This window comes from Miscanthus floridulus, chromosome 13 (genome assembly GCF_019320115.1).
Source record: "Miscanthus floridulus cultivar M001 chromosome 13, ASM1932011v1, whole genome shotgun sequence".
Classification (NCBI taxonomy): Eukaryota; Viridiplantae; Streptophyta; class Magnoliopsida; order Poales; family Poaceae; genus Miscanthus; species Miscanthus floridulus.
In genome coordinates, this window is record NC_089592.1 from 32,190,618 (window position 1) to 32,216,236 (window position 25,619).

The window sequence follows — 25,619 nt, forward strand, 5'->3', positions numbered from 1 at the left end:
CAAGCCGCCTCCAATCCCAAGCCTCAAAGCAGCAATGCCTCACCGAGACGCCGCGCCACGCCACACTAGCGCCGCCGCCATCACCATCCACTTCGCCATGCACCGCGCCATCTCCTTTCGCTCCGCACCACGGTAGGTTAACTAGCCGAGTTCGCCTTGCTCCCCTCTATCTTCCGGTGCCTTCGGTTCACCTATCTGTGACCCATAGGCCTAGATCCAACTGCTCCGGGAAGCTTTCCCGTCCCTCAGCCATGGCGCTGCCGCCGTCGGAGCCGCCGCCGGCCACGCCACCCTCTCTCTCTCTCTGATTTATTTCCAACCGTCCGATCTTTGATCAAGGGCCAAGAATAGAAGATACCCTTTTGTCGCCTTCTTGCTAAAGTGACCCCTGACTTTTACCAAGTCAACCCACGGTCCGTTTTCTGTCTTCCTTCTCCCTTCTAATCTCGATCCAACGGTTGAGATTAACCCGTACCTCTTCCGACGGTAGAATTTCAAAAGAGCCCCTGCCCTTTTCTAGTTCAGAACCCGCCTGTCCCTGCAGTTTTTCTAAAGAGCCCCTGCCTTTTCTTTAAATAGTATCCACAGTCCTTAGGCAGGTTTAAAATAAGATTTTATTTATTTTTAAAATTCAAAAATCAAGTTCCATCTATTTACAAAATTGCCACTATCTTCATTAGGCCATATCTTCTCCGTTTTAACTCCGATTTGACCCTGTTAAGTTGCGTTAGATTCATAACGACATAATCTACGCATTAGTATCAATGTTTTTCATGTCAAGAGCTCTGAAATTTTATGGTTTAACGCCTAACTTGAATAATGATTATGCAATTGGATTTTTCTAAATAAAAGTAACTTAGGCTTTTTACCTTGGTCAATTATATGATTAGTTTACCTTGTTTTTCTAAATCAAGTATAATTTGACTTAACTCAATTAAGCTATTTCTCTGAAGTATCTTATACATGTTTTATATAGCTAAAATAAATGAAGCATATAGTTTCTTTTTAAAATAAATATATCAATAGTTGTATCTTTTTCACCGTAGCTCTAATTAGCGTGATTTTCGCGTCTGTGTGATCGTAGCAACGCATAGATTTGATTTCAAATTCTTTTTCACTAATTGGCATATTGTTCTAATATAGTTATGTTTGAATGCTATGCATGTTTGTTCGGATGCTTGTGTGGTGCTTAATGATCTTGTCCAGTCGGCGAGTCTTACATGGTGATCAAGAAGCAGTTCATTGGAGGCTACGAATCAATAGAAGAAGGATCTAAGTTTAAGGCAAGTATAGCATGTGATCTTCCTTGTTGTCCTATTCACCTTAAATCATTTAATTTATGCTGCATGTGTCTACCTTGACCACCACTAAGGATTTCCTAGTACTGTGTACCTTGTTCCTTGACACCTATGGGGTATTGCATTGGGTAGTATGATGCTAGTGCTCAACTGAAACCATGATCCTGTAACTTGACTAATGGTATATGCAATAAACACTAAAAGATGTTTTTTAGCAACATGGCACAAGGGGGCTAGAGCATTGGGCTATTTTTACGGTGCTCTAGATTCCTCTCCCTAAGGACTTATATATAAGTGATCATCCGGGACTTACAGTACAACTATGAGGGCTACATGGCTCTGGCTTTAGCTCAGTATGAGGACCTTTTCTAGTTTGTTAGAGGTTATCTTTATTTGCATAAGAATGGCTTGCCAAATAGGGTATAGTGCGGCATGTGTCCCCTTGTGTATAGGCTGCGCGTCATTGTGCCATCAGGATGGGGGGCTCTACATCTGTTTGTCGAGTGAATCTAATGGCCCTAACTTGTTAGACAAACCTTTGAAAGGCTTCTTAGTAAACCCTGCCGACCTTCCTTGGTAGTGGGTCAAGAGGCTGATCACCCCGGGCGAAAGGGTAAATCCTGACTCACAGTGAAAGTGTACAACCTCTACAGAGTGTAAAACTAGTATATCCGCCATGGTTATGGTCACCAGCGGCCTTGGAACCCTTACGGAATAGATGATGAACACTGATGATACGGATGATAAATATGCTCACTAATGATTACTGTTTATACTATTCATTATTCATGTTTACCTGATCATGTGTTTACATGGGTTTGTGATAAACTTGTTGCTGCTCAATTGCTAAAATCATGACTCATTAATAGCTAATCGTAGTTGAACCAGTGTCAGCCTTTTGAGCCTCATGAACCCCATGTTATATTTGTTGAGTACGACATGTATTTACGCTTGCTTTATTTTCAATTATTTGGATAAAAATCCCGGATGGGTACTAGATTGCTAGGAGTTTGGAGGAATTAGGCTTGTGATCAATCGGTCAGTTGTCCCTGTGGAATTGGAGTCTTCACCCGAAGATCGGAGTTGTCTTTCCGCTGTTTGCTGTCTAAGGTTATATCCTTTATACTAAGTACGTTATATATTGAGCATTGTCTTTTGATATTACCCTTATTTGTAGCTATATGTGAGATTTGACTTGCTGGGCTCACATATGGTGCATATCTAGTTTTGTTCTTAAAATCGAGTGCTACAATACACAATATATATTGCCAATCTAGGATTTTGTGAAAAAGTCAAAACTTTTTCCATCCATTCCATGGATTAGTTGAACATGAGTTTTGGGGTGAAGGGCCTAGATTATGTGCTCTCAAGAATGGTCATGTTCAAAATTTTTGGTTGTATATACTATCATTGTATGATAACCATTATGAATTCTTAAGGGTTTGATTGGAATGTTGCTACAACTAGGAAAAAGTGGAAGGATATGTGTGGATGTTAAGAATGGTATCATTTTGAGCAATTGGCATGTTACAAACTAGTTTTTAGATTATGAAACAATTATAAGCCATTGCCAACAATGGAAATGGTGAGTGGTAAAATTACAATAAACGAATCATTTAGAATATGCAATATTTGTCCACTACTATAGATCTGGACATCACTGCTGGCCTCATCATTGCTGGATTAGGGTGAACCAGTAGTGATGTACCTTCACTGCCGGTTCTAAGCTTGAAAATCAGAAAATGATTAGGGCTGAGCCAAAACCGGCAGTGAAGGTCCACATCACTGCCGGTTTGTGGCTTGCATCGGTAGTGGCTTGATGTCTACTTATCACTGCCGGTTCTAGCCAAGAACCGTTAGTGATGTTGGGTTATCACTGTTGGTTCTAGACAAGAACCAATGGTGATAACATCACAGTACAAAAAGCTAGCGCCGTCCTCTCTTTCCTCCTCTCTTCCATCTCGAGCATAAAGGCATGCGTTCATGCCGCTTCCTCCATTATTGCGGCTACTCTTGACCATGAATCTAGCTCTTGGATTTAGAAGAATGGCTTGATATTCTTGCTTTAAGGTTAGTAACAAGCATCCACTCCTTTGATTTTGTTGCTTAATTAGCATTGTTTTGATGGCAACATTGCTTGATTCTCATTCTAGTTCTTTCTCTATTCTAGAGAGCACTTTTCCAATTGAACTTTGTGCAAGGCTTGCAAGCAAATTGTGAATCCATTATCCAAAAGGTTGGTGTCTTTGAACACATTTAAATTCCTAGCTAATTACATGGTGGTCAAGATCATTGTTAGTATGTGATGCTATAATTAGGTTTTGATAGGAGTAGAGTAGATTCTTTTACAATATTTGGTGAGCAAATTAATCCATGTGCCACCTACCAACACATTGTTTGGAGCTACATTATTGTTCATGATCATATCTCCAATTTTTGTGTTTTTAATTAGTATCTCCATTTTTATGTAGCATGGAGTAGAATAATTGTTCTTTATTATTGTGAAATAATTGTTTTTTAATGGTGCTATAGTTTTCAATTTATATGACCGAGGCTACCAATTTCAATATTCCAATAATTAGTGTACAATAATGTTTTCCAAAAATGGGGTGACTAAATGAAATAAGTGTACAATAAATTGTTGTTTCGAGCAACAATTGTTGTTCATGAAGCTCCACTTGTTTTTAATTTCTTTGTAATTACTGTCATAATATTTTGTTGTGCAGAGATGGATCGAGAGTGGATGTATGGGTCCCGAATGGATAAGCAGTACATGGTTGGCGTCGGCAAGTTTCTCACCGATGCCAAAGCCCATGCTAGGAATGGGAACCCTGTCTTCTGCCCATGCAAAGATTGTATGAATAAAAGGAAATGGGCTCAAATTGAGTCTGTACGAATGCACTTGATTACCAGGGGGTTCATGCCAAACTATACGATATGGACTATGCATGACTGAGGTTGGTGTGAATGTTCCGTAGGAAAACTGATGATGATGTGGCCATGCCTAACGTAGCCTTCCACGATGCTGACGAGGAACCCGATGTCAACACCGAACCTATAACCACATTTAATGATGTGTTTAGGAACACGCTAGCTGACAACACCAAGGATAATGATGGCATTTCTCAGCTGCCACGTAATGTAGAGACCGGATGTCTTAGTGAAAAATAGTTGAGAAAGCTAGAGAAAATGAGATAAGATGGCAAAACACCATTGTATAAGAATTATTCAATGAGTAAATTGGAAACCTGACATCATGTTGTTAGAGTTCAAATCGACAAACGGATTGAGCGATAAAGGCTTTGAATCAGTTGTTAGGTATAATAAGGAAAATGCTTCTAGAAAAAAATGAGTTGCCAGAAAAGACATACTTGGCCAAGCAAATGATCTGCCCCATCGGCCTCGATGTTGAAAAAATCCACGCGTGTTATAATGATTGCATATTGTACCATGGAGATGAATACAAAGACTTGGATGCGTGCTCCAAGTGTGAAGCTCCATGGTACAAGGAAGGGCTGTCAGATGAGGGTACCAAGACCTAGAGGAGGTCCCGTGAAGGTCGTTTGGTATTTCCCTATAGCTCCCTAGGTGCATAGGTTGTTTGCATGTGCAAAGTCAGCCAAGCTATTATGCTGGCATGGTGAAGAGTGTAAGAAAGATACAATGATGAGGCACCCCACCAATGGGAAGGACTGGAGGACAGTTAATAATGTGTTCTATAAGAACATCGGTGGAGAGGTAAGGCACCTTTGGTTTGGTTTGAGCATAGATGGGATGAATCCTTTTGACCAGGTTAGAAGCAATCATAGCACCTAGCCAGTGACGCTCTATATATACAACCTTCCACCTTAGCTCTGTATGAAGCGGTCGTATATCTTAGATGACACTACAGATCCAAGAGCCAAGACAACCTGGGAATAACATCGATGTGTTTCTAGAACCAGTGATCGATGAACTAGTGGTGATGTTTGAAAAGGGCATGGAGGATGTTTGGGACCAGTACAAAAAGGAACATGTCACGATCAAGGCAGTACTTATCGGTACAATCACCTGACCTGCCAGGTCGAGGTTGCTTGTCCTGGAGAGAAGACAAAAGGCTATACTAGATGTGTTGAGTGCTTGGATGACACTGATTCGGTACATCTACCAAAGAACTCAAAGATAGTTTATATGAGACACCAGTAGGTTCCTACCTAAGGATCACCCTTACCACAGGAATAGAAAAGATTTTGACAGGACTATTGAGAAATGCTTACCTCCTAAAATATCAAGACGGGCATGTGATACTTTGAGAAGTCAACAAACTGGAGGTTGTCCATGGGAAGGGGCACAATGCAGTAGCAGTGCCTAATGGGAGCATCTAGAGGAAAAAATGGGTTTTCTAGAAACTACCTTACTGGCCAGTGCTGAGTGTACGCCACTAGTCTTGATCCCATGCACATTACTAAAAACTGTGTGTGGTAACACGCTTAACACCTTGATGGACAGCAGGGGAGATGTCAAAAGATTCACTAACCACATGCCTAGACATGCAACACTTGAGAATCAGGAAGGAACTACATCCCGTGGCGCTAGAGGATGGCTAGTTTGAACATTCAGTTGAGTCATGGACCATTGAAGAAGGAAGAAAAGCATGCACTTATTTCTTTATTCAACGAACTCAAAGTCTCGATGGGCTACTGTGCGAACCCGAAGAGGCTAGTGAACATGAGAGAACTCAAGTTTAACTATGGTTGTATAAAGGCCCATGACTGTCATGTTATTATGACTCAGCTGCTCCCTGTTGCCCTGCATGGTATCCTCCCCCAAAAGGTCGGCGCCCCAATCATAATGTTGTGCTCGTTCTTCAATGTGATCTCAAAAAAGGTCATTGATGTGTCCATGCTGGACCAGCTGCAACGAGACATAGCCAAAACTCTTGTTAGGCTTGAGATGCATTTTCCACCGACTTACTTTGATATCTTAGTGCATCTGTTTATTCATCTTGTTGACAAAATTAGAGCCCATGGGCCAATGTACCTGCATCAAATGTTCCCTTTTGAAAGGTTGATGAAAGTTTTTAGGAGGTATGTTAGGAACAGATTCAAGCAAGAAGGGGGCATGGTTGAAGAATGGTCAACGGAGGAGGCCATTGAGTTCTGCACATATTATCTGGACATCAATATGGTCGAAGTTCTAGAATCTTGTCACGAGGAAAGACTAGGTGGTAAAGGAACGATCGGGGAGAAATCTAGCACAGTAAATGACCCCGTTTCTTTTAGACAGGTACAGTTTGTTATTCTCCAGCAAGCAGAGGATGTGATGCCATACATTGATGAGCATAGGCAATCGCTGCAAACTTTGTATCCGAGCAGGTCACTGGCTTGGCTTGATAAAAAACATGAGGAGGAATTTGTCAGCAGGTTGCGATGTCGCTTGCTTGGAACAACATTGGGTAATCAGCTGGATATCTTAGCCAAGGGACCTTCTAGTACATTGCTTAAGTACCAAGGGTATGAGATCAATGGATTTACATTTTATACAAAAAAGCAAGATTGAAAGAGCACATACCAAAATAGTGGTGTTCGTTTTGATGCTCACGATGAAAACGGCAATGTGCAGGCAACATACTATGGTTTTCATAGAGGAGATATGAGAGCTAGACTATGGTCGGTTGAAGGCAGCTCTTTTTCACTACCAGTGGGTCCGGCTCGAGAAAATCACCACCGACTGAGAAGGGTTCCCTACTAGTTGATCTCACCAAGACCGCATATAGAGAAGACCCCTTCGTCCTCGCAAAAGACGTTATGCAAATCTTCTATGCAGGGACAACAAGACAAAAGCAAAGCTAAAAGTAGTCCTAGAAGGAAAAAGGAAGATTGTCGGTGTTGATGGAGTGACGGACGAAGAAGGCTACAGGGGCTATCAGGAAATGCCTGTATTCGGGGCGAACGTACCTCAACCTAAACTTGAAGAGGGTGACAAACCTGCTTATGTCCGGCATGATCATGATGAGGCCCTCGTTGTTGGACCCGATGAAGATAGTTAGATTATTATTAACTATGTAATCATTATTCAGACATTGTATCAGTAATTCGCACTAAATATCTAATTTATATTTTGTGTGCATCTCAATAATTTAATTATTGACTATGTAATCAAATATTGAGATGATGTTCATAAACACTATTATTTGATAATTATATACCATTACTTAATTATCATAGAATTAAATAATAAAGACACAATTTTTGTATTATTTTAGAATATAATTACAGACCATTAATTAATTATCATAGAATTAATTAACATTGCACACTTTGGACAATTTTTTTATTTTTTTTTAAAAGCTACGATGGCAGGTAGCCCAACTACAGCATTGCAGCATGGCAGGGTCCATCACTGTCAGTTTCGATTTCAAAACTGATAGTGATACAAGCTATCACTGCCAGTTCCCAAAACTGAACACAGATGAGCACCTTCACTGTTTGTTTTTAACTAAAACCGACAGTGATCTAAAGATGCTCCTCATGGGCCTATAGTGCTGCCGCTGACCACTACAGCAGGAGCACTGCTCCCACCTACCCTGACAGCTTTAGTTCAAAAATAAAAACATACCACGACTGCTAGCCCCTATAAAATGGTCCTCGGCTAGGAGCTAGCCTCTCAACAGCCAAGTCTTGCCACCCTCTTGCTACTTATTCTCACTTCGTTCTCTCTAGCTAGTATACACATCTATGGCTCTCTATGGGAGAAACCCTCCACATACAAATTTCAATAAGCATGGTCATCCGCAAGGATGGTGCACACAAAAGGTACTAGAAGAATATTTCTAAAGATAGAGCAATGCCAAAGCTTGGGGACGCCACAAGGTTGATAGAATCATCCTATCCGGTGTGCTCTAGACTGTCTGACCAGAGCGGCATGGATTCATCGCTGCTTGGCAACCGTCCCGTGTGCTCTAGATTGTCATTCCGGAGAGGCATGGTTTCAATAGTGCTTGGCAACCTCTCCGCTTGTCTCCCGAAGGCGTAGCTCATTATCCATCTCTGGCATTCTCTGACGGCTATTTGACCCTACTTGGGTTCTAGAAGAATGCTTCTGATGTGGTTATCTTATAATGTGTTTGTACACTTTCAATTGTAACATTAACCTAGACGAAAATAGGTTTTTGCTATCATATTTAATTTTAGTGTCATGTCTTTGTTATCGTATATGTAATTTTATTTCAAGGTTTCTGTTATTTTATGTTGTATTCCCGTAACTAAGATATATATATATATATAATATGTATATAAATATATGCATATATATATTGATGTTTGTCTCTTCAAATATCAATGTATGTATGGATATTTTACATATATATGGTGCCCTAATAATTTATTATCTAGCGTTTTTTGGGTGGACGACGGTGTTTTTGTACCCATATATGAAAGGGAGAATTATCTGTTGGACATCCAAAGTGATAGGCCATTTGCTGTCGGACACCCAATTTTTAGTATTTTGCCAGAAGACACTCTGGTTTGGTGAAATTAGGCCGCAGGACACCACGGACCGGTTGCAGCCGGTTGAGGAGATAGAACAGCGGTGAAATGGCATTCTTGCCCATGCCGCTTTCTTCTTCCTCTATCCCTTTCTCTTTTTCTTTTTCCTATCCCCGCCACCCTCTCTGCCTCCCGCACCCTTCTCTCTCCCTTGCTTCAGGTGCCACGCCCTCGGCACCCTAGGCCCATGCCTTGGATGTCCATGGCTTCACGCCCGGGACCATGCCTCTGACGTCCATGTGCCCTGGGGCCCATGCTCCGGCCTCACGCCTCTAGGCCCCTGCGTGCTCAGCGGCCATGCCCCCACCCTACACTAACGAGCCACGCTTCGGTGGTCATGCCCTGTAGGTCGATGTGCTGCATGCTTCCTCCCCTCTCTCTCTCTCTCTCTCAGTGAGCAGCGATGGTGTGGTGCACGATGGCGGCGCGTGGGCGAGGGGTGATTCGCGGCTGGCTAGGGACACGGGCCACGACATGGCGGCGACACCGAGCAGGTCCCCCGGCATGACACAAATGGACTACAGTGGCGGGGTAGGAGTGCGGCGGTGAGGAAGGGGCTGTGGGAGGAGGGGTAGAGCTTGCTGTGCCTGGTGGCGACAGGGTTGGGTCGATGCGCGGGGGCGTGGGCGCGGACACCACGATGCTCCTATCACCAACAGCAGTAGTGAGGGTGGCTGCTCGCACATGGCGCTTATGGTCACGGTAGAGGCTCACCAGCTCGCATGGCCATGGCTACGGTAGCTCGCCAGCTCATCCTTGCGCCAGTGTGGATGGGGCTAGTTGACAGCGGTGGCTGCTGCTCAACAATGGAAGAGAAGAAAAGAAGAGGATGAAGAAGAAGATGAAAGGTGGGGCCCACACATCAGTGAAAGGGAGAGGGGCAGACCTAACTGTGGCTCAGGGGCACCGAATATCCAAAACAAAATTTTCTCTCTCTTCAACCGGCTACAACCGGTCCGTGGTGTCCTGTGGCCTAATTTCACCGAACGAGAGTGTCTTCTGACAAACTGCTCAAAACAAGGCCTCTTCATATTTGTTTTCTTATATCTTATATGTACTGCCAATTACCATAATACTTTCATGTCCAATATGCATGGGATGAAGCCTAGCTAAATGTGTTGTAAATTGAAGTTTGAATATTTGAATATAGTCTACAACTTTGCTCGATACACTAAACTTAGTCTACAACATGTTTGAATGACATAGCACTATCAACATAATTTGGTTATATGTATAGGCAACCATGGCATGATATGTTGTGCATGTTGGTCGGATGCCTGGGATCTACCTTACCAGGGAAGATTGCTATGCTCAAGTCAATTGATACCCAGGTAATTGTTACAAAAAATACAACATAGAAGGTGAAGCTTTGAGGGCCTACTATGGTCCAATGAGTGCAAACCATGGCCATCTGCCGGCAGTGGATATTGAAGAGGAGCCACCCACCGGAGATATGAAGATTATGAGAATTGCTCCTTGGTCTTGGAAAGATGCCATGCTTTTATTTATGGCTATGGTCATTGCTTTTCTATTTGGAAGTTGATATAGGCTTTGTTTCGTAGAACAATAGGTGGACTTTGTTGTATGGAGCCAATCAAACAATGCATTTGTTGTACGTGAACTATTTGTGAACTTATTATTAGACTTTGCATTAAATCTCTATTAGTTGGGTAATATATATGCACAAATGCTACTAGTAGTTGTACGTAGCCAAAACTGACCACGATCATGTCACAGCCATGACTCATCATCGCCCATTAACCCATCGCCCAAGAACTGATAGGCAACAAGAAGCACTTGAATATCGGTAGGATGGGAGAGCAGCATGATCCTACAAACGGTGGCAGTAACAATCAGGACGGATGAGAACAAGGTATCATGGACCCCTACCACTCTTCTCGAGCTGGATCAAGATGACCAGGTAACTTAGGTATCATGTGACTAGGTAGCCACACATGCTAATTAATTGAGAGTCTATTAGCTTACTTGGTGTCTCCATCAGAAGGTTGAGCTGATCGAGCAGCTAGATGGTTCGGGTAGCAGCAATGCCAGAACCAAGCGAGACATGTCACAACTTCCTACTGGTAGGAATGCACACTAGCACATCACTGAGTTTGACCAAGTCGGTGAGCCACTCGCACATAAAAAAGCTATGGTAAAATACAAGACTGTCATCGAGGCACTTGTAAGGGACTACATCCTGATTAAGTACAGAAAGTGGATTGAGAAAGATGATGACCCATGGAGGGTTCCCAAAAGCTGAGAAGGATGACACATGGGAGAAATAGATCCCACAGTATTTCACTTTCCCATAGGACTATGACAAGGAGCAAGTCAAGAAAAAAATAAAAGAAATCATGGGGACATGCTTCAAGACTTTCAAGGGGACATTGTACAAGAAATTTATCCTTGAGGATAAAGAGCTAAATTGGGATGGTGGAGAGTACACCAAGCAGAAGGACTTCTGGCAAGGAATTCAAGCAATACAGGTAATCCGAGGAGTACTTGGAACTGAGCAAGAAGAATAAGGAGAACTCGCTTAAAGCGATGAATCCTCATAAACTCGGCTCTAGTGGCTATGCCAGTAAGATGGATGCATTTGAAAGGCAACTTGAGGAGGTGGAATGCCTTGGCATTGAGCCTGAGATTGCTAATTGGGAGCCCAGATCAATATATTTCTATATGGAGAGGGGGGTACACCATGGCCTAGACAGAAGCTTTAGCTCCATAGATCTAGCCATGAGCAGCCTTGTCTAGAGGATCTCCGAGGTAAATGATGTGGTGAGGAATGGGACCCGCAGTACTGATAGGGAGAATGACGCGCTCAACCAAGCCCTCAGGAAACAAGGAGCACCCTAGCGCACTAGAGGAGCCAGTCTTATTCCTTGGAAAATAGCATTCGAGGAAGAATCTTCCACTTATCGGAGCCACTTGAAGGGTAGAGCGGCACAAGAGGTAGAGTATATGAGGGTTCTGAAAGAGATGGAATACAAATTCAAAAAATAGATTGATGAGAGGGTTCAAGAAAAAGTCAATGTACTTATGGCGTCCATGGGATCAGGAGTAGTACCACAAGAACCTCTTCCGACTAGCTTTAGCCCACAGTTCAGGGGTTGTAGCAGCTGTGGATTGACCCCGCTCGACGATGAAGAGGCAAATGCGCCTCATCTGGTGGACAACATCACCGAACCCGTCAATGTCAGGCTATACATCCATTAGCAATGGACAACTAACAAGGTGGTGGTCGGCTAGGCTAGGCCTGCGGGAGATAGGACCATTATGGCCATCCAATTCCAACAGGGTATGCCCACGTCCACGTCAGCATTGATACTAAAAGAAATCGTATCAAGGTGAGGGACTTCGAACAAAAAGCCACTTTCTTTGCTCGATCCCCTAGTCGAAGTGCTTAATGGGTAAGTGAACCTAATAACATATTATTTTCTAATCGCACATAGCATATTCTAATGTTGCCCCCTTTTTCACACTTTATAATGTGGCACAGGTGTCCAGGCAAGAATGGTTGGTGGGGCGAAGGTCCCATTCTAGGTTGCACCAATGCAATTGGAGACCAGGCCAGCCGGCGGGAAACAATGAATGTGGGTTCTACGTAATGTGGGCAATGCTTTGCTATCTCAGCATAAACTCAGAGACGGCAGATGCTTTGGTCTGTATAATCCCCATATCATTTATATTTGTTAATTCAACAAAATGATCTACTTATTTCTCTAACATTTCTACCTTTCGAAACTAGTTTTTTTGAATGATAGTGTAAGAAATTTAAACACAATAGGCTGTTAGAAACGGAGGTCATAGCACTATCATCGGAGCTAGCAGCCTTCATCGTATCGGAGTGCGTGGAAAAAAGGAACATTCTCCATTGCATAGTCTATGAAGTACAAGGAGCAGTATGGGCCAGAGCGACTTGCTAGACTATTGTAATTTCTTTTTTATTTCAAGGGATCGAGAGATTCATAAGTACATTTGAACTGTAACCCTAACATTTGTAATGTTTAATGTCGATGGACCTATCGTCTACGTAGTGAATATAAAGCAAAACCTGATTCCACTAAACAATAAAAAATAAATTATATAAAACAATAAAATGCGAAAAATAGATCACTGCCAGTTTGCATGTCAAGCCAGTAGTGATGTCTTGAGCAACACTGCCGGTTCAAAACTCAAGCCGACAGTGTTGGCTTGAGCGTCACGCCGACAGTGTTGGCTTGAGAATCACTGTCGGCTTGAGCCACGAGCCGGAAGTGTTGGCTTGAGCATCACTGTCGGCTCGAGCCACGAGCCGGCAGTGTTGGCTTGAGCATCACTGTCGGCTCGTGCCACAAGCTGGCAATGTTTGCTTGAGCATCACTGTCGGCTCAAGCCACAAGCCGGCAGTGTTGGCTCAACTGACACTACCGGTTGGTGCCAGGAACCGACAGTATTGCCTGCACATCACTGGTGGTTCTGAGAACCGGCAGTGATGTGAATCCCACATCACTGCCGGTATGCCACTTGCCGGTTCAAAATCCGGCAATGAAGGGGGATTTTGAACCGACAGTGATACCCTGATCTGGGTAGTGGCCATCAAAGCTTTTCAGTAATAGCTAGAAGCCATTGTCGACAGCGAAAAATGAAGAGTGGTAAAATTATTACACAAAATAGAGAGTGCTAAAATTACAATAAACAAATCATTTAAACAATATTTGCCATCTACTACACAATGCAAGAAAGATAGTACCTGTGCCTTCATTCCATCTTCCGCAAGCCATAACAAATCATATATCCTTGGAAGATGTTTTTTGAATGAATCTGAATTTGGATTTTCTGCCCAACAACAAATCATATCTAGTGCCTAGAAGCAAAAAGTTGACAAGTAGCTATATATTAATTAGTATAATATTCCATTCCAAATAATTTTGGTTATATGTAAGGAGAGATAAGTCAAGTTAATTTAGTTATAACAAATCATTTTCATGAATTCATACATTTATCCCTTTAAACAATGAAACAAATCCACTTGAGGATTTGGCAAATTGTTAAACTAAGCTAATAAAATTACATTTATCCTTGGTAATCTATTTTATATACTGCTACTGAATTTGAAGAAGCAATGCATCATTATACAAGTTTGTAGGACAAAATTAAAATAGATGAACTAGTGTCAAGTGATGCAGAGATCCTTAAAGAGTACCTCGATATCATACTATTTTAAAAATGTCCACAAAGATGGGTTTTTTCCTCTCCCAGCATTAGCTAAGAGAGCTAAACTTTGCTCACGTAGTAGAAAATGGAGTTAGACCTCCTTTCTTTTGTTACAAAAAAGCATTAAATCACTATCAAGCTTTTATGCGTATTACCTTGTTTATCGGACATACACAGATGTATTTACTAGTTTCATCTTCGTAGTGGATATGTTCCATGATGTTTTCCAATGCTATATCTCTTAACTTATTTACTGGCCAACATTTCAGCATTGGCTCTATAACTTTATTAAGGCAGGTCCATACAAGATTTTGTGCCATTGTCCGTGGATATATAAGGTCCACCTGTATGCAAAAGAAATGGAAAATCATAATATAAGTAGAATGAGTCAAACATTTAAGCTTTGTGCAATTTTCTTTGCTGGTGCTAAAATAGTACAGATCGCAATATATATTCAGGTTTCTTACACACACGCAAACACACACAACACACAGAGAGAAAGAGAGACTTAAGCATATCATCGTTATGTACTCCCCTTTATTGCATTTTTCTTCTTTTTGACTTCCCAAAGAGCAAGATGGACATCATTTGTTGTGGAAGTTCTTTTTTTTACAACGAACTTAGGGCGTTCCCAACTAGGACGAAATTGCTAGCCTAGGCCAAATTCTATTGGCCGAAAAGCAAACTGATCACCACGCTAGCAGGAGAGAAATCGCCTGTCTCGCACGTCTTTCGAGAAGCTCTCCCTCACAGCATATTCCGCATCACGTCTGATGTTCTATTTTTTATTATTTTCGGAGGCTACGTCGCTGCTGGCGATTTCTTTATCGTGGTTGGGGACGCCCTTATAAGATGCCCTGATCTCTTTTTTTTTTTTTGTTATCTAAATTCTAGGCCCATGCACTTTTTATGTGACATATCCCAAGACAAAACTTTTTTTTTGCGAAAGTATCCCAAGACAAAACTGAATGCATATAAGTACTGGCTTCCGTTTCAAGCAATAAATGCCATCACTGAAGGTGCTACGAGAAGAAATGTGCTCATTCTCTATGCAATGATTTAACATGTTTAAATCCAATATAATGCTACTTTCATTTGTAAAAGTGAGCTTACTTATATGTAGAACAATATACAAGCGAGGAAAAAGTTTCCCCTCGTAACAACACCATCCTCTTGTACCATACAAGCATGTGTGAATATCAAGGCTTTTCGAGAAGTTCAATAGAAAAGTTATTATTTGCACATGCCATTTAATTTAACATACCTCACCTATTTTTTAGATTATTTTGAAAAACTTTAGACTTATACAATTGATTTCTTATACTACACCAATTGAAATACATAGATTGCTTTCACTTATTTAAAGCAATACAATTTATATATGCATTTTTCCTGGAAAAAAGTAATAACAATTGTATGGGGAACTAACCAAATCTTAGTAAATACAAACCTTGGCACAAGTATCACGAGCTTTTTTCCAATCAACCTCACTGTATGGTACACAATAGAGCTCATCCCTTAATTCCAATATAGTTGGAGTAATTGTTCCGACGAACTTTTTCCCATAGAGATAAGCCATAGGCAGATACACCATACGACAAAATAGCCAAAATCGTCCTGAACCAGTAAGAAAAGTAAAAGGTTCAGTGTCAGATAGTGAGATGCTATTTACAATGGTACAATCATTCCATTAAATTCGTTCCCAAGGCCTCTTCATTTACGGCTTTAAAACTGTTTTGGGGAACCATTTTTTTTTTCTCAGTATTAAAACTTGGCCTGTGGGGTAAGACAACCCCGAGCATTGCATTAGGAAAAAGACCTTCTCACATTGGTCAAGAAAACCCATGAATTCTAGCCCCACCATATACAGCGGCATCGTAGCCCACGTAAGAATGACCACGACCAGGGTCAGGCCTCAGACGATCTGTGCTTTGGTGTGGGACAGACGAGGAAAATATTGAGGTTGGGCCTTAAACCTGTGCTTTGACGTGGGATAGATGAGGTGATCATTTTTAACCCTAGTCTAAAAATTCGCTTTCATGGAGAGTTGAACTCAAGCCATCTAACCAACTTAGCTAGAGGCCCTTTCGCTATTTTTTCCTCAATCTTCTGGAGATGCTCTTATTACGAGGTAGTTATATTTGTTCTAGTTATAAATAAGTGATGTCTTGGACATCTACACAGTCTTCAGAATATATCTTTGATTAGTACTTTTTGTTGCAAATGTCAATGGGTAGATCCGTAGATGAGGCAACCGGCGGTGGCCACAAACAAATATGGAAAACTGAAAAAAAAAAACAAGATATATGGGTGTTGTGAGCTTTGCAAAATCGCACCAACAACATAGTCATGTAAACATTTATGCCCGCGCTGAGTAGTGCATGGTAGTTCTCTCTCCCTGTGATTGTTATTCCACCACTGTAACACCTCCAGAAACAACTTTGTAAGTTGCTTGAGCAAATTTCTAAACTAATTGTGACATTTGCATAAGAAGGTAGATTAATAATTAATAAAGAGATGGAATGGAATTAGAAAGGAATATCCTGTCCTCTACCCACACTCCTAGCCCTATGTGCTAGCCTCCCAGGCCGCCACATGTCCCTTTCTCCCAGTCCCCAAGTTCTGCAGGCTATCCTCAAAGCTTTCAGAATTATGAGGGACATTATATTACCTAAATCAAAGGTTCACAGGTAATTATATATTGAGATACTAAGAAACGAGTACCTGGATGAATTGGAAGGAAGTGTGGGACAAGCCATAGTTCAGGAATTATTGGATTATTTCCGGACCAATCATACAAACCCATCACCTTCATTTAAGAAGATAAGATCCTCGAATTATTCAGATCCAAGTCAACACATTGTAAGTTACATAAAAAGTGCAATTGCAATTTTATGCATCCTATTTCTGGTAATATCTTTTTTCAAAGAAGAGCCATAAAGAAACATAGATATTAAAATTTGTAACAATAGTTTAGATTTTAAAAAGTTTTTTCATAGATCATTAGCACCATGTTTATATTCTAGATAAACCCAGATATGGACACTTGTTAATAACCAGGTCAAATCTTGTCAATTAAATTACCACATTCAGTTCGAATTCAAGTAATAATTTTCTTTTGCAAAGAATGAAAGGTACTTTAGCGTCCTAATTTAAAAGGAAATTAATACCAGTATCAAACGATTAAAAAATTGGATTGTTTAGTACTCAAAATCTGGAATACACATATAGTTTAAAATTTATTTGAAAGGGCAATTCATATTTGCATAGATTGCAAAATATTATATATGGGGCCCGGTAGTGGCCTTTAAATACTCATGTATTCATATGAAAAAAATATTTTATTAAATGTCATACCGAGAGCCATATCTTTCCCCACTGCGGAATTGCAGCTGCACTTCCATGAGATAAAATCCACTCACGTCCTTTGGTCAATTCAGCATTTGTGCGCTCTTCACCCATAAGCCTTAAGGCTACATAGTTCAAGCATGAGCCGAACATGGTGCTTGGTCCCAACACTTGTTTACCCCAGCCACCGTCTTCGTTCTACAAGGACCATTTTGCATAAAAGATTTCCAATTTCCCTTAGGAATAGACCAAATAACATTATAAGAAGTAAATAGCTAGACTGTCATAAACATGCCTGATGATTGTAAATATAGCGACATATCTCACGTCGATGTTCTTTAGATAGGACGGTATTGAGTGATCCAGTGGTATATAGAGCGAATACCTGAAATGATTTAGAATTCTCATAGTGTTGCATGCAGGTCAACTAAGGTATCCGGTTCCTTCACAGCTCACAATTTGTTATGGATGACTTAGAAGAAAGGATTAAGCTGAATTCCTATTTCTATTACTGATATTAATTCTAGCAAGTAGACAATAGCATAAACACATAATCTTTCTCACTCCAAGTTTATGGTACTTCTGTATGGCAAATGCCAATCAATAATTAACTAGCAGGCCTGGCATATAACATAAACTATATGATTCTTTTTTTTTGAACTAAAAAACTATCTGATTCAAGTCAAATGACAGTATCAGTTTCAAATTAAATGTGTACCAGGAGAGGCATAATGAACAAGATGCCACTATAGTCTGCTGGCCAGCACCCATCATCTGCTTGGAGACTTGAATGTTGAGCGAGGGCTCGCCTTAATGCTGCTAATATGACCTCCTCTGTGACTTCTTCATTTTCTGTAAGCTTGGCCGGTGAAGGATCCACCTGGAGAGGTTTATGTTTTGCATACTGCAGTAGAGTACATTTTAGTATATGAAGAACATAATGGTATATAGGCCATAAATAATTAAATCACTTGTACACATACAATTAATATAACTAGAATAATCTTTCGCACAAAGAAAATTATACAAGAAAACTATTTCTGGGATCTTGCTCTAACTTGCAATTATTACTTCAAAACTAATGATTCTGCCTTCAGTGCTCAGCTGGCATAGAAAGCATAGCATGGAGCCTCCAAAGGGCTGGACAACAAGAAGACTTTCTTTTTTTATGCTACGAATGATTTTGCCTAGTCTATGCGACATAGTCTGCTAGCATAGAATCGGCCCAGGAATTTTTCCTCGAGTAAAGTAACGTTTTCCCTAAGTTTTCGGTTTGAAGAAATAAGAACCCTGTTAGAGTAATAATGATTATGGTGAATTGGTGATTGAACATGTTGGCTAATATGCATGGATTAATAAGTCTCGCGGACGAAAATAGATGGACTTGTTTAGTGCACCACAAAAGTAGACCAGTTCATGAATGTGTTGAAGACACACTAGACGTTCAAACAACTCAAGACATCAAAGAAATAAAAACTGGGCACCGGGCACCGGTAAGGCAAGTCTCAACAGTAGGGTTTCGTGACAGTTTTGTGGATATTAAATAAGCTACCAACTTAGGACACTCTCAACTAAAAAACTAGATGATTTATATATTTATTAATTAAGGTGTCAACTATTAAGCAAAAGATGATATGGCACTGAAATTAAAGAGAAGAGAGAGAGAGAGGGGGGGGGGGGGGGGGATGGTTTCTTAGATAAGAAGACATGGAGAGATGTTATAGGTAGATAACCCAGAGACAATCCGTGATGGGACACAAAATTTATTCTATAGTTTGTTATAGGTAGATAACCCAGAGACAATCCGTGATGGGACACAAAATTTATTCTATAGAAACTATCCATCGAAAACAAAATTTTTATGTGTAGTGTTTACCTAAATTAATAGGTATAGAAACTACATGTGCTTTCTAGCATTGGGATCGCCCCCCGCAAATATGCTGACATGGTACAATATTAATAAAGAGATAGATGATCAAAGTTTCATGGGAGTAAAACAAGTTTCATGTGGATGAAACTAGTCTACATTGTTTTCAATGTATGGGAATGTCGCGGGTTCATAACCGTAGCAAGCATCGTGGTTGTTCGTCGGATGTTCGACTGTGGGTCTCCGGTTGCTTGGGTACTCAGAAACACAAGGGAGACATAGCGGTTTACCCTAGTTCGGGCTATCGAGGCCCGACATCCAGCAGTGTGGTGTTCTTCGTATTTAGGAGCACCCAAATCGGAGGTTACAATGGAGGAGAACGAGAGTTTGGCTGGGGATCGCTCGGTGCTATCCTACGGCTCGTCGGCAGTGAGGTTTCTTCCTCAACGAGTAAGGGGCCAGTCCTCTCACTTGCTGGGTTACCAGGGGAGGAACTCGCTACTGTTCCTCTTGGTACTTGTCGTGCCGATGCCTCTGCTCTCGAATTGGCTTTGGCTGTCTAATCGGCCTCCCTCTTTGGGAGCCGACCCTCCCCTTATATTCCGAGGAAGGTCGGGTACCATTTGGTTTGGGGCTTCGGTCTATGGTCTACGTGCGCTGGGTGCAGGAGGGTGCTGTTGCGGCATGGATGGACCTCAGCTTCGTTGTGTAGGGGGAGTCAGAGGAGCTGTAGGCACTGCCTGACGTCGCTGTCGTTGCCTGCTACTTGACCATCAGGGGCTGTCTGCTGTGGTCTGGACTCCCATATGTGAACCTTCTTGAGGCCTCCTTGGTTACGTTGGAGCCCCGGCTTGGGCGGCTGACGAGTCGGCTCGGGTGCTCGTGCCCCTGGAGTTGGTGAAGTCGCTTGTGTCATGCTGATTGTGTTACCCTGTCAAGGAGGCAGCGAACAGTGCCTCGCGCCCATTGATTGGGGAGACGCTGTGGAATCTTTGCACATGCCGGGCTTCAGATGCTCGGTAGGTCATCCGTTCCTCGGGACGTCGGTTCACTGCTTGAGCACTGGCTGGGGTCGATGCTCCGTTGAAGTCAGGCTTGGGCTACCGTCACTCGGGAGCCTAGGGCCCTGGCGAGCCCCCAGAAGCGGCTGCGAACGTGCTTGGGCTCTACCTAACTCCATCCAGAAGGTGCACGTGGGCGTACCCGTTGGGTATAGCCCCAGAGCTCCCAAGCGATCTTGAGAGATCGGTCAGGGGATTCGTTGGTCGGGGACTTCTTACCCGGGGACTTAATATACCCCAATGTTAAACTCTCGTCAGGGAGTCTTGGAAACTATAACATAAAGCACCACACTTAGATCTAGAAACTAGGATGGTTTCAATGTTCATTAATTAGGGTGCCAACAAAGCAAAATACTGATTTTTTTTACAAAACTGGAGGGGCTGGACCCCTATGGAATTAATAAAGAGAGATGAGGAAAGGGTTTCCTAGATAAGAAATTTTTTCTACATAGGAACTGTCGGGGTTATAACCCTGGAGTGTCTCAAGGCACCGATTAGTTAGCAGGCCGAGTGACCCACGACACGTCCGCTAGCGAAGGCCCGAACGACTAAGGCCCAGCTGAGCCCAGCGAACCAGGCTGGATACCAAGGTCAGGGTCAGCTACGACCCCTTCCCTCTATCTTCGCCGCACGACGAACAAAGACTCGCGACCACTTCACCATCCCAACCCTCATGAGGAACGGGAAGAGGTCGAGCCCAGCCAAGCGTGGCTGCCCTGACAAGGATAAGAACGCTGCACTGACCCCGCAAGGACCAAGGGGACAACGGTCACCTTGGTCCGGACAGACGCTGCCTCTGCGCCATGCAGTTCAGACAAGACAACATCACCCAAGGCGGTGACGGTCGGAATAGCAATCACCGGCCAAATACGACCCCACAAGATGCACTAAGTTGGCACTATCCTTAGCACTAATATAAATTAATTTCATAAAAGATAAAACAACCACTGTTGCGGGCTCATAAATATGGGTCGTTGTCCTAGCTCCATCCAGGAGATAATTGTGCACACGAGCCAGAGCCTTAATATATACGTATATAAGTATATCCTTCCTAGCAAAGCTTTTGATGGATGCCATTAATTCAATTCAATTCAATTGTACACCTTGGGACCATCAAACTGATTTGGTACAGGCGTACAGTGGGGGAGTATTTAATGGTACTTGTATTTTTTTTATGCCTCAACTCTTCGAGTATATGTTGTAGTATCTGAACTCACACATTAACTCGCACCACCACACGCACGTAAACTCACACACACCCTAGTACGCAAGCTAAACCTACACCTTGGCCTCGTTCGCTTCGCTGAAAAAACAAGCCAAAATACTGTTCCGGCTGATTTGTTGTGAGAGAAAACACTTTTCCCGCTGGAAAAACAAGCTGAAAAAGACGGATTACAAGAGAAGCGAATAGGGCCGAAGAGGCTTGAACGTAGCCGAGAGATATCCGAAATCACCCGGGCTTTGCACATGACGAAGAAGGCTCATGTCTCTCTCGTTCGAGATCTTATATATCTCGATCACCAACACTATATATATATAGCACTTCTGAAGATGCTAGTCCGGAGAGAGACTAAGCCCAGTTTGGCGCGCTTATCCACTGACTTCAAGAGTTGTTTGGAGCCATTTTGTGTCAGACGGATAAAACAAAACAACTCCGCTCAGAAAGACCCTTAAGTCGTGCTCTTAAAGAGGTTTAAGGTAGGATAGAGTCGAAAATAATGTCTTCCCTGGGCTTCACCTCATCCTGGGGTGGGGCATGCATAGGACTATGTGTGATTATATTTTAAAGATATCTACATGTGGAGTTGTTTGGCCAAACAGTTTACCAAAATAACTCTAGCTCTACCAATAAAGCGGTTCATAGAGCTGAAGACAAAAAAGAAATAGCTTCATTATTAAAGTGGAGTGGTGCCAAACTGGGCCTATTCCAATACGGAGAAGAGGACTTTCAGTATCAAAACCATATAAGATTAGGTTCCACTTTCCACTGTCGACGTAGGCCAGAAATCGAACCGAATTAACAAATTGATTGAAAGCATAACTTTTATTTTTGTCAAAACATGTTTTTTTTCTTTTTTATTTAAGAAGAAACCATTGAGAACATATGTAGCGAGAGCTAAGTATATATGCTAAATAATATGGACATTCCTATTGTCATTCTCAACAAATATTTGATTATTTTTTCTCTCGTTGCAACGCACGAATATATTAAAATTTTATCTTTTTTCATCTAGTCTCTTCCTAACTACCTCTGTATAGTGTTGAGCTTCCGTCATGTTTTTTTAACATACGAGTTAGAACAACTTGCATGTAGCGATGATGACCCATGCTCGTACAAGTTAGAATAGCTCACGTCTAGCAATGATACAAAGTCTAATGATACAGAGTCGTATTGGGTTTACATTGGAACGCACGAACACATTTGCCCATTCTAATATAATATTGAAAAAGTAAAAAATTCTCTCAACATAAATTTCGCCGTCTAACCGTTCGCCGGCCCAACAGTACCAAACCAACTCCTGCGGTCCTGCCAGCTACCTCTCGCCGCATCTCCCCGGATTGGAGATTCGTCCGAGGAAGGAGCACGAATCAGCCAAATGCATCGAGCCCTTCTCCCGACGGCGCACGTTGTCCCGCTCGGTGCGAGTATGAGAATTTGAGAATAGACATGAGACGTTGTCGGCTCGGGCAAGGGCAGGTCGACATCATCCACAACCGAGTCTGAATATCAATATTGACCATATTTTATAACGAATCGGAATACTAGTACTACTACAGATTTATCGGATATGAATGCGAAAAAGATATCTCGAGTTCGAAATCGCATTTGGATATCTACTTGATTTTTAAGGATAACATGTAGATTTGCTCATCAATAATTTTATTATCCAACTTTTTTGAAAGGGTCAAAAAGGGTTGTTCCCTACTGGTTATATAAATATGTATATTATCTATAAGTAACCTTGCAACAAACAAATATCACTAGTACAGGAAAGATTTTTTTTTTGTTCACGGTCAAAAACGATCATCAGAACCGGTTCAGGCCGTTTGGAAGAGCTCCAGCTTCTCCAAAGAGAATCACTCCCAACCAGCCAAACGCTCAAAATGCCAACTGGTTCAGGTGGGTATCAGCAGAGAATCACTTCTCCATTTACACTACGAGCTGGGAGCTAAAAAACATGTTTCACCATGCTTCCTGTTATATTCTGGTGGAGATCATAAACTCCCCACCCTGCTCCCTCCTAGGAATTCAGTGGAATCACTACATCAAAAAATCAAGGACTAGAGCTGAAGAATCAAGCAGCAGAGCTCTCCCAAACGAGGCCAAACCGTTACTATGTCATCGATCGTAAAAAGAAGTGGTTTTGAAACCATTCCTAAAAATCGATTTTCACCACCCTCGAAAATCTAGGCCTAGAAGACTGACCATACTATCTATCTCACAAGATTTAATTTTCAGCTCGTTTCACACAATTGCAGCAGCGTGGACTCAAACTCACGACCTTTGGCTTCACACGTACCACCTCCTACCACCACATCGTACCGTCAGTTGTGACTATAGATATGATACAGTCCTTTTTTACAAATGTATGTACAAATCTTGTAATTAATATTTTGACTCATAAACCATCTTAAATAAAAAAAAAAATCAACTATAAAGTTTTAGATATCGTCAAACACTAGATAAACAAGATAAGCTATTACCTGCATGCGCAGGAGGAGGTCAGAGGACTCCTTCTTCTCGAAGCGGCGCTCCTTGAACTCCCGGCGCAGCCTCTCCACCTCGGCGCACTCCTCTGGCGTGCCAAGCTCGGGGTGGAACTCCCAAACCGCCCGGCCGCGGAAGTTGTTGGACGACTTTAGCCATGGCCCAGCCCCCTCGGCGACCTTGAGCCTCCACATGGTCGTCGGGCGCCACAAATTAGAGAGAGGTGGAGAAACTGATGGTACGTAGTACCTACGCGTAAATGCAGCTTAGTTAGCAGCAAGACCAGGAAAGCTCCTATTATATAGCAGGCAGAGGCAGCAGAGAGCATGCTGTTGAAGGTCCATGCCTCCCTCATTCCAGGTTTATATATCTCGATCACCATCACTATATTATATTTATATAGCACGTCTAAAAATGCTAGTCCCAAGAAAGAGACTAAATATTCCAATCCAATTCATTATCAAAACAAACGTAGGCCAGAAATAGAATCGAGTAACAAATTAAAAGCACGAAGGAATTTTATAGATGGCCAAATGGCTGACCCTAGCCTAGCACGGCACGATGCTCATAGTACCAGTGCCGGCACGGGCACATACATAAGGTTGTGCCTAGGCCACAACTCCGGAATGTAGTTCCGGTACAGGCACAACACGACTAATGGGCTAGCACGATGCGGCCTGAGCTTTCCTAGCCGTTGAATGGTCTTGGAGAATTTAGAACCGTTGCATATAGAAAACAGAGTATATAAATTTCCCAAATCCTAGCTCCTAAAAACCAGTTCCTTATCCTGCCGTTTCTTACCAAAATACGTCATGTGGGTCCCTCTTGCAAGAGTCGCGATGGCTGTGGCTCCCTCTCGTGCGATGCCTGCTCCCTCTCGCATGACGCCCTACGACGCAACAGCTTTGGCCATGAAGCTAGGCTCCCTCTTACCTGGCGGTGTGATGGCCTCGGCCGTGGAGCTGGGCTTCCTCGTTTGGTGGCGCGACACCTCGGTGCGGAGAGCTAGGGAGCGGTGGTACTACATGCCCGATGCAGGAGATGGGGCTCCCTCTCGGCAGCACGGTGGTGGCGAGACGAGCTCGGCACAACATTGCGGCATGGTTACAGCGACGATGATGTGTGCTGGCACGGGCTGGTGGGCCATTGTACATGTCCATCGGCACAGTACGGCTCGGATAAGTGTCCTTGTAGGGCCGTGCTTGGTGGGCCAAGGGTTAGGCACGACGGCCCGACACGAAACGGCACGGCTAGGACGTAGTGTCGTGTCGAATAATGACAGGGCCAGGGCCAGGGCCACCCGTGTTGCCGTCTACAAGACCAACACTACGAGACCACAACTCTCACCCGTGTTGCCAGAAATGTTTGTGCAGAAGGTGGAACGAGCATTGTTTCCATCTTTCTCGTCAACCATGGCTGTCCTGCTCATGATCCGGCACGGACGCAAAGGCAGAAGAAAACCCGAGACGTGGTAGCTGCTGGATTACGGATGGAGCATGGGCAGGCTCAGAGTTCACCCATCCCATGACTGATAACTGCCCCTCCCGTGCTCACGGCCGGTGTGTGGTGTGGCCACGCGGCGGCACCCTCCTGCCAGGTGGCCACCCGCAC

At 42.7% G+C, this 25,619-nt stretch overlaps 1 protein-coding gene across 1 annotated transcript in view; it reads right to left on the reverse strand.

Moving 5' to 3' along the window:
• Window positions 1-24,829, reverse strand: part of LOC136500571 (achilleol B synthase-like) — a 30,886-nt gene extending 6,057 nt beyond the window's left edge. Inside the window, exons 1-9 of the mRNA XM_066495947.1 lie at window positions 24,810-24,829; window positions 24,005-24,257; window positions 18,090-18,275; window positions 17,667-17,756; window positions 17,381-17,569; window positions 16,748-16,832; window positions 15,474-15,640; window positions 14,179-14,367; window positions 13,560-13,673 (exon numbers count right to left, since the gene is read on the reverse strand). Coding sequence (XP_066352044.1) covers window positions 13,560-13,673; window positions 14,179-14,367; window positions 15,474-15,640; window positions 16,748-16,832; window positions 17,381-17,569; window positions 17,667-17,756; window positions 18,090-18,275; window positions 24,005-24,202 — 1,218 coding nt within the window. The 5' untranslated portion in view covers window positions 24,203-24,257; window positions 24,810-24,829. The remainder of the gene's footprint in view (window positions 1-13,559; window positions 13,674-14,178; window positions 14,368-15,473; window positions 15,641-16,747; window positions 16,833-17,380; window positions 17,570-17,666; window positions 17,757-18,089; window positions 18,276-24,004; window positions 24,258-24,809) is intronic.
• Between the last annotated feature and the right edge of the window lie 790 nt (window positions 24,830-25,619).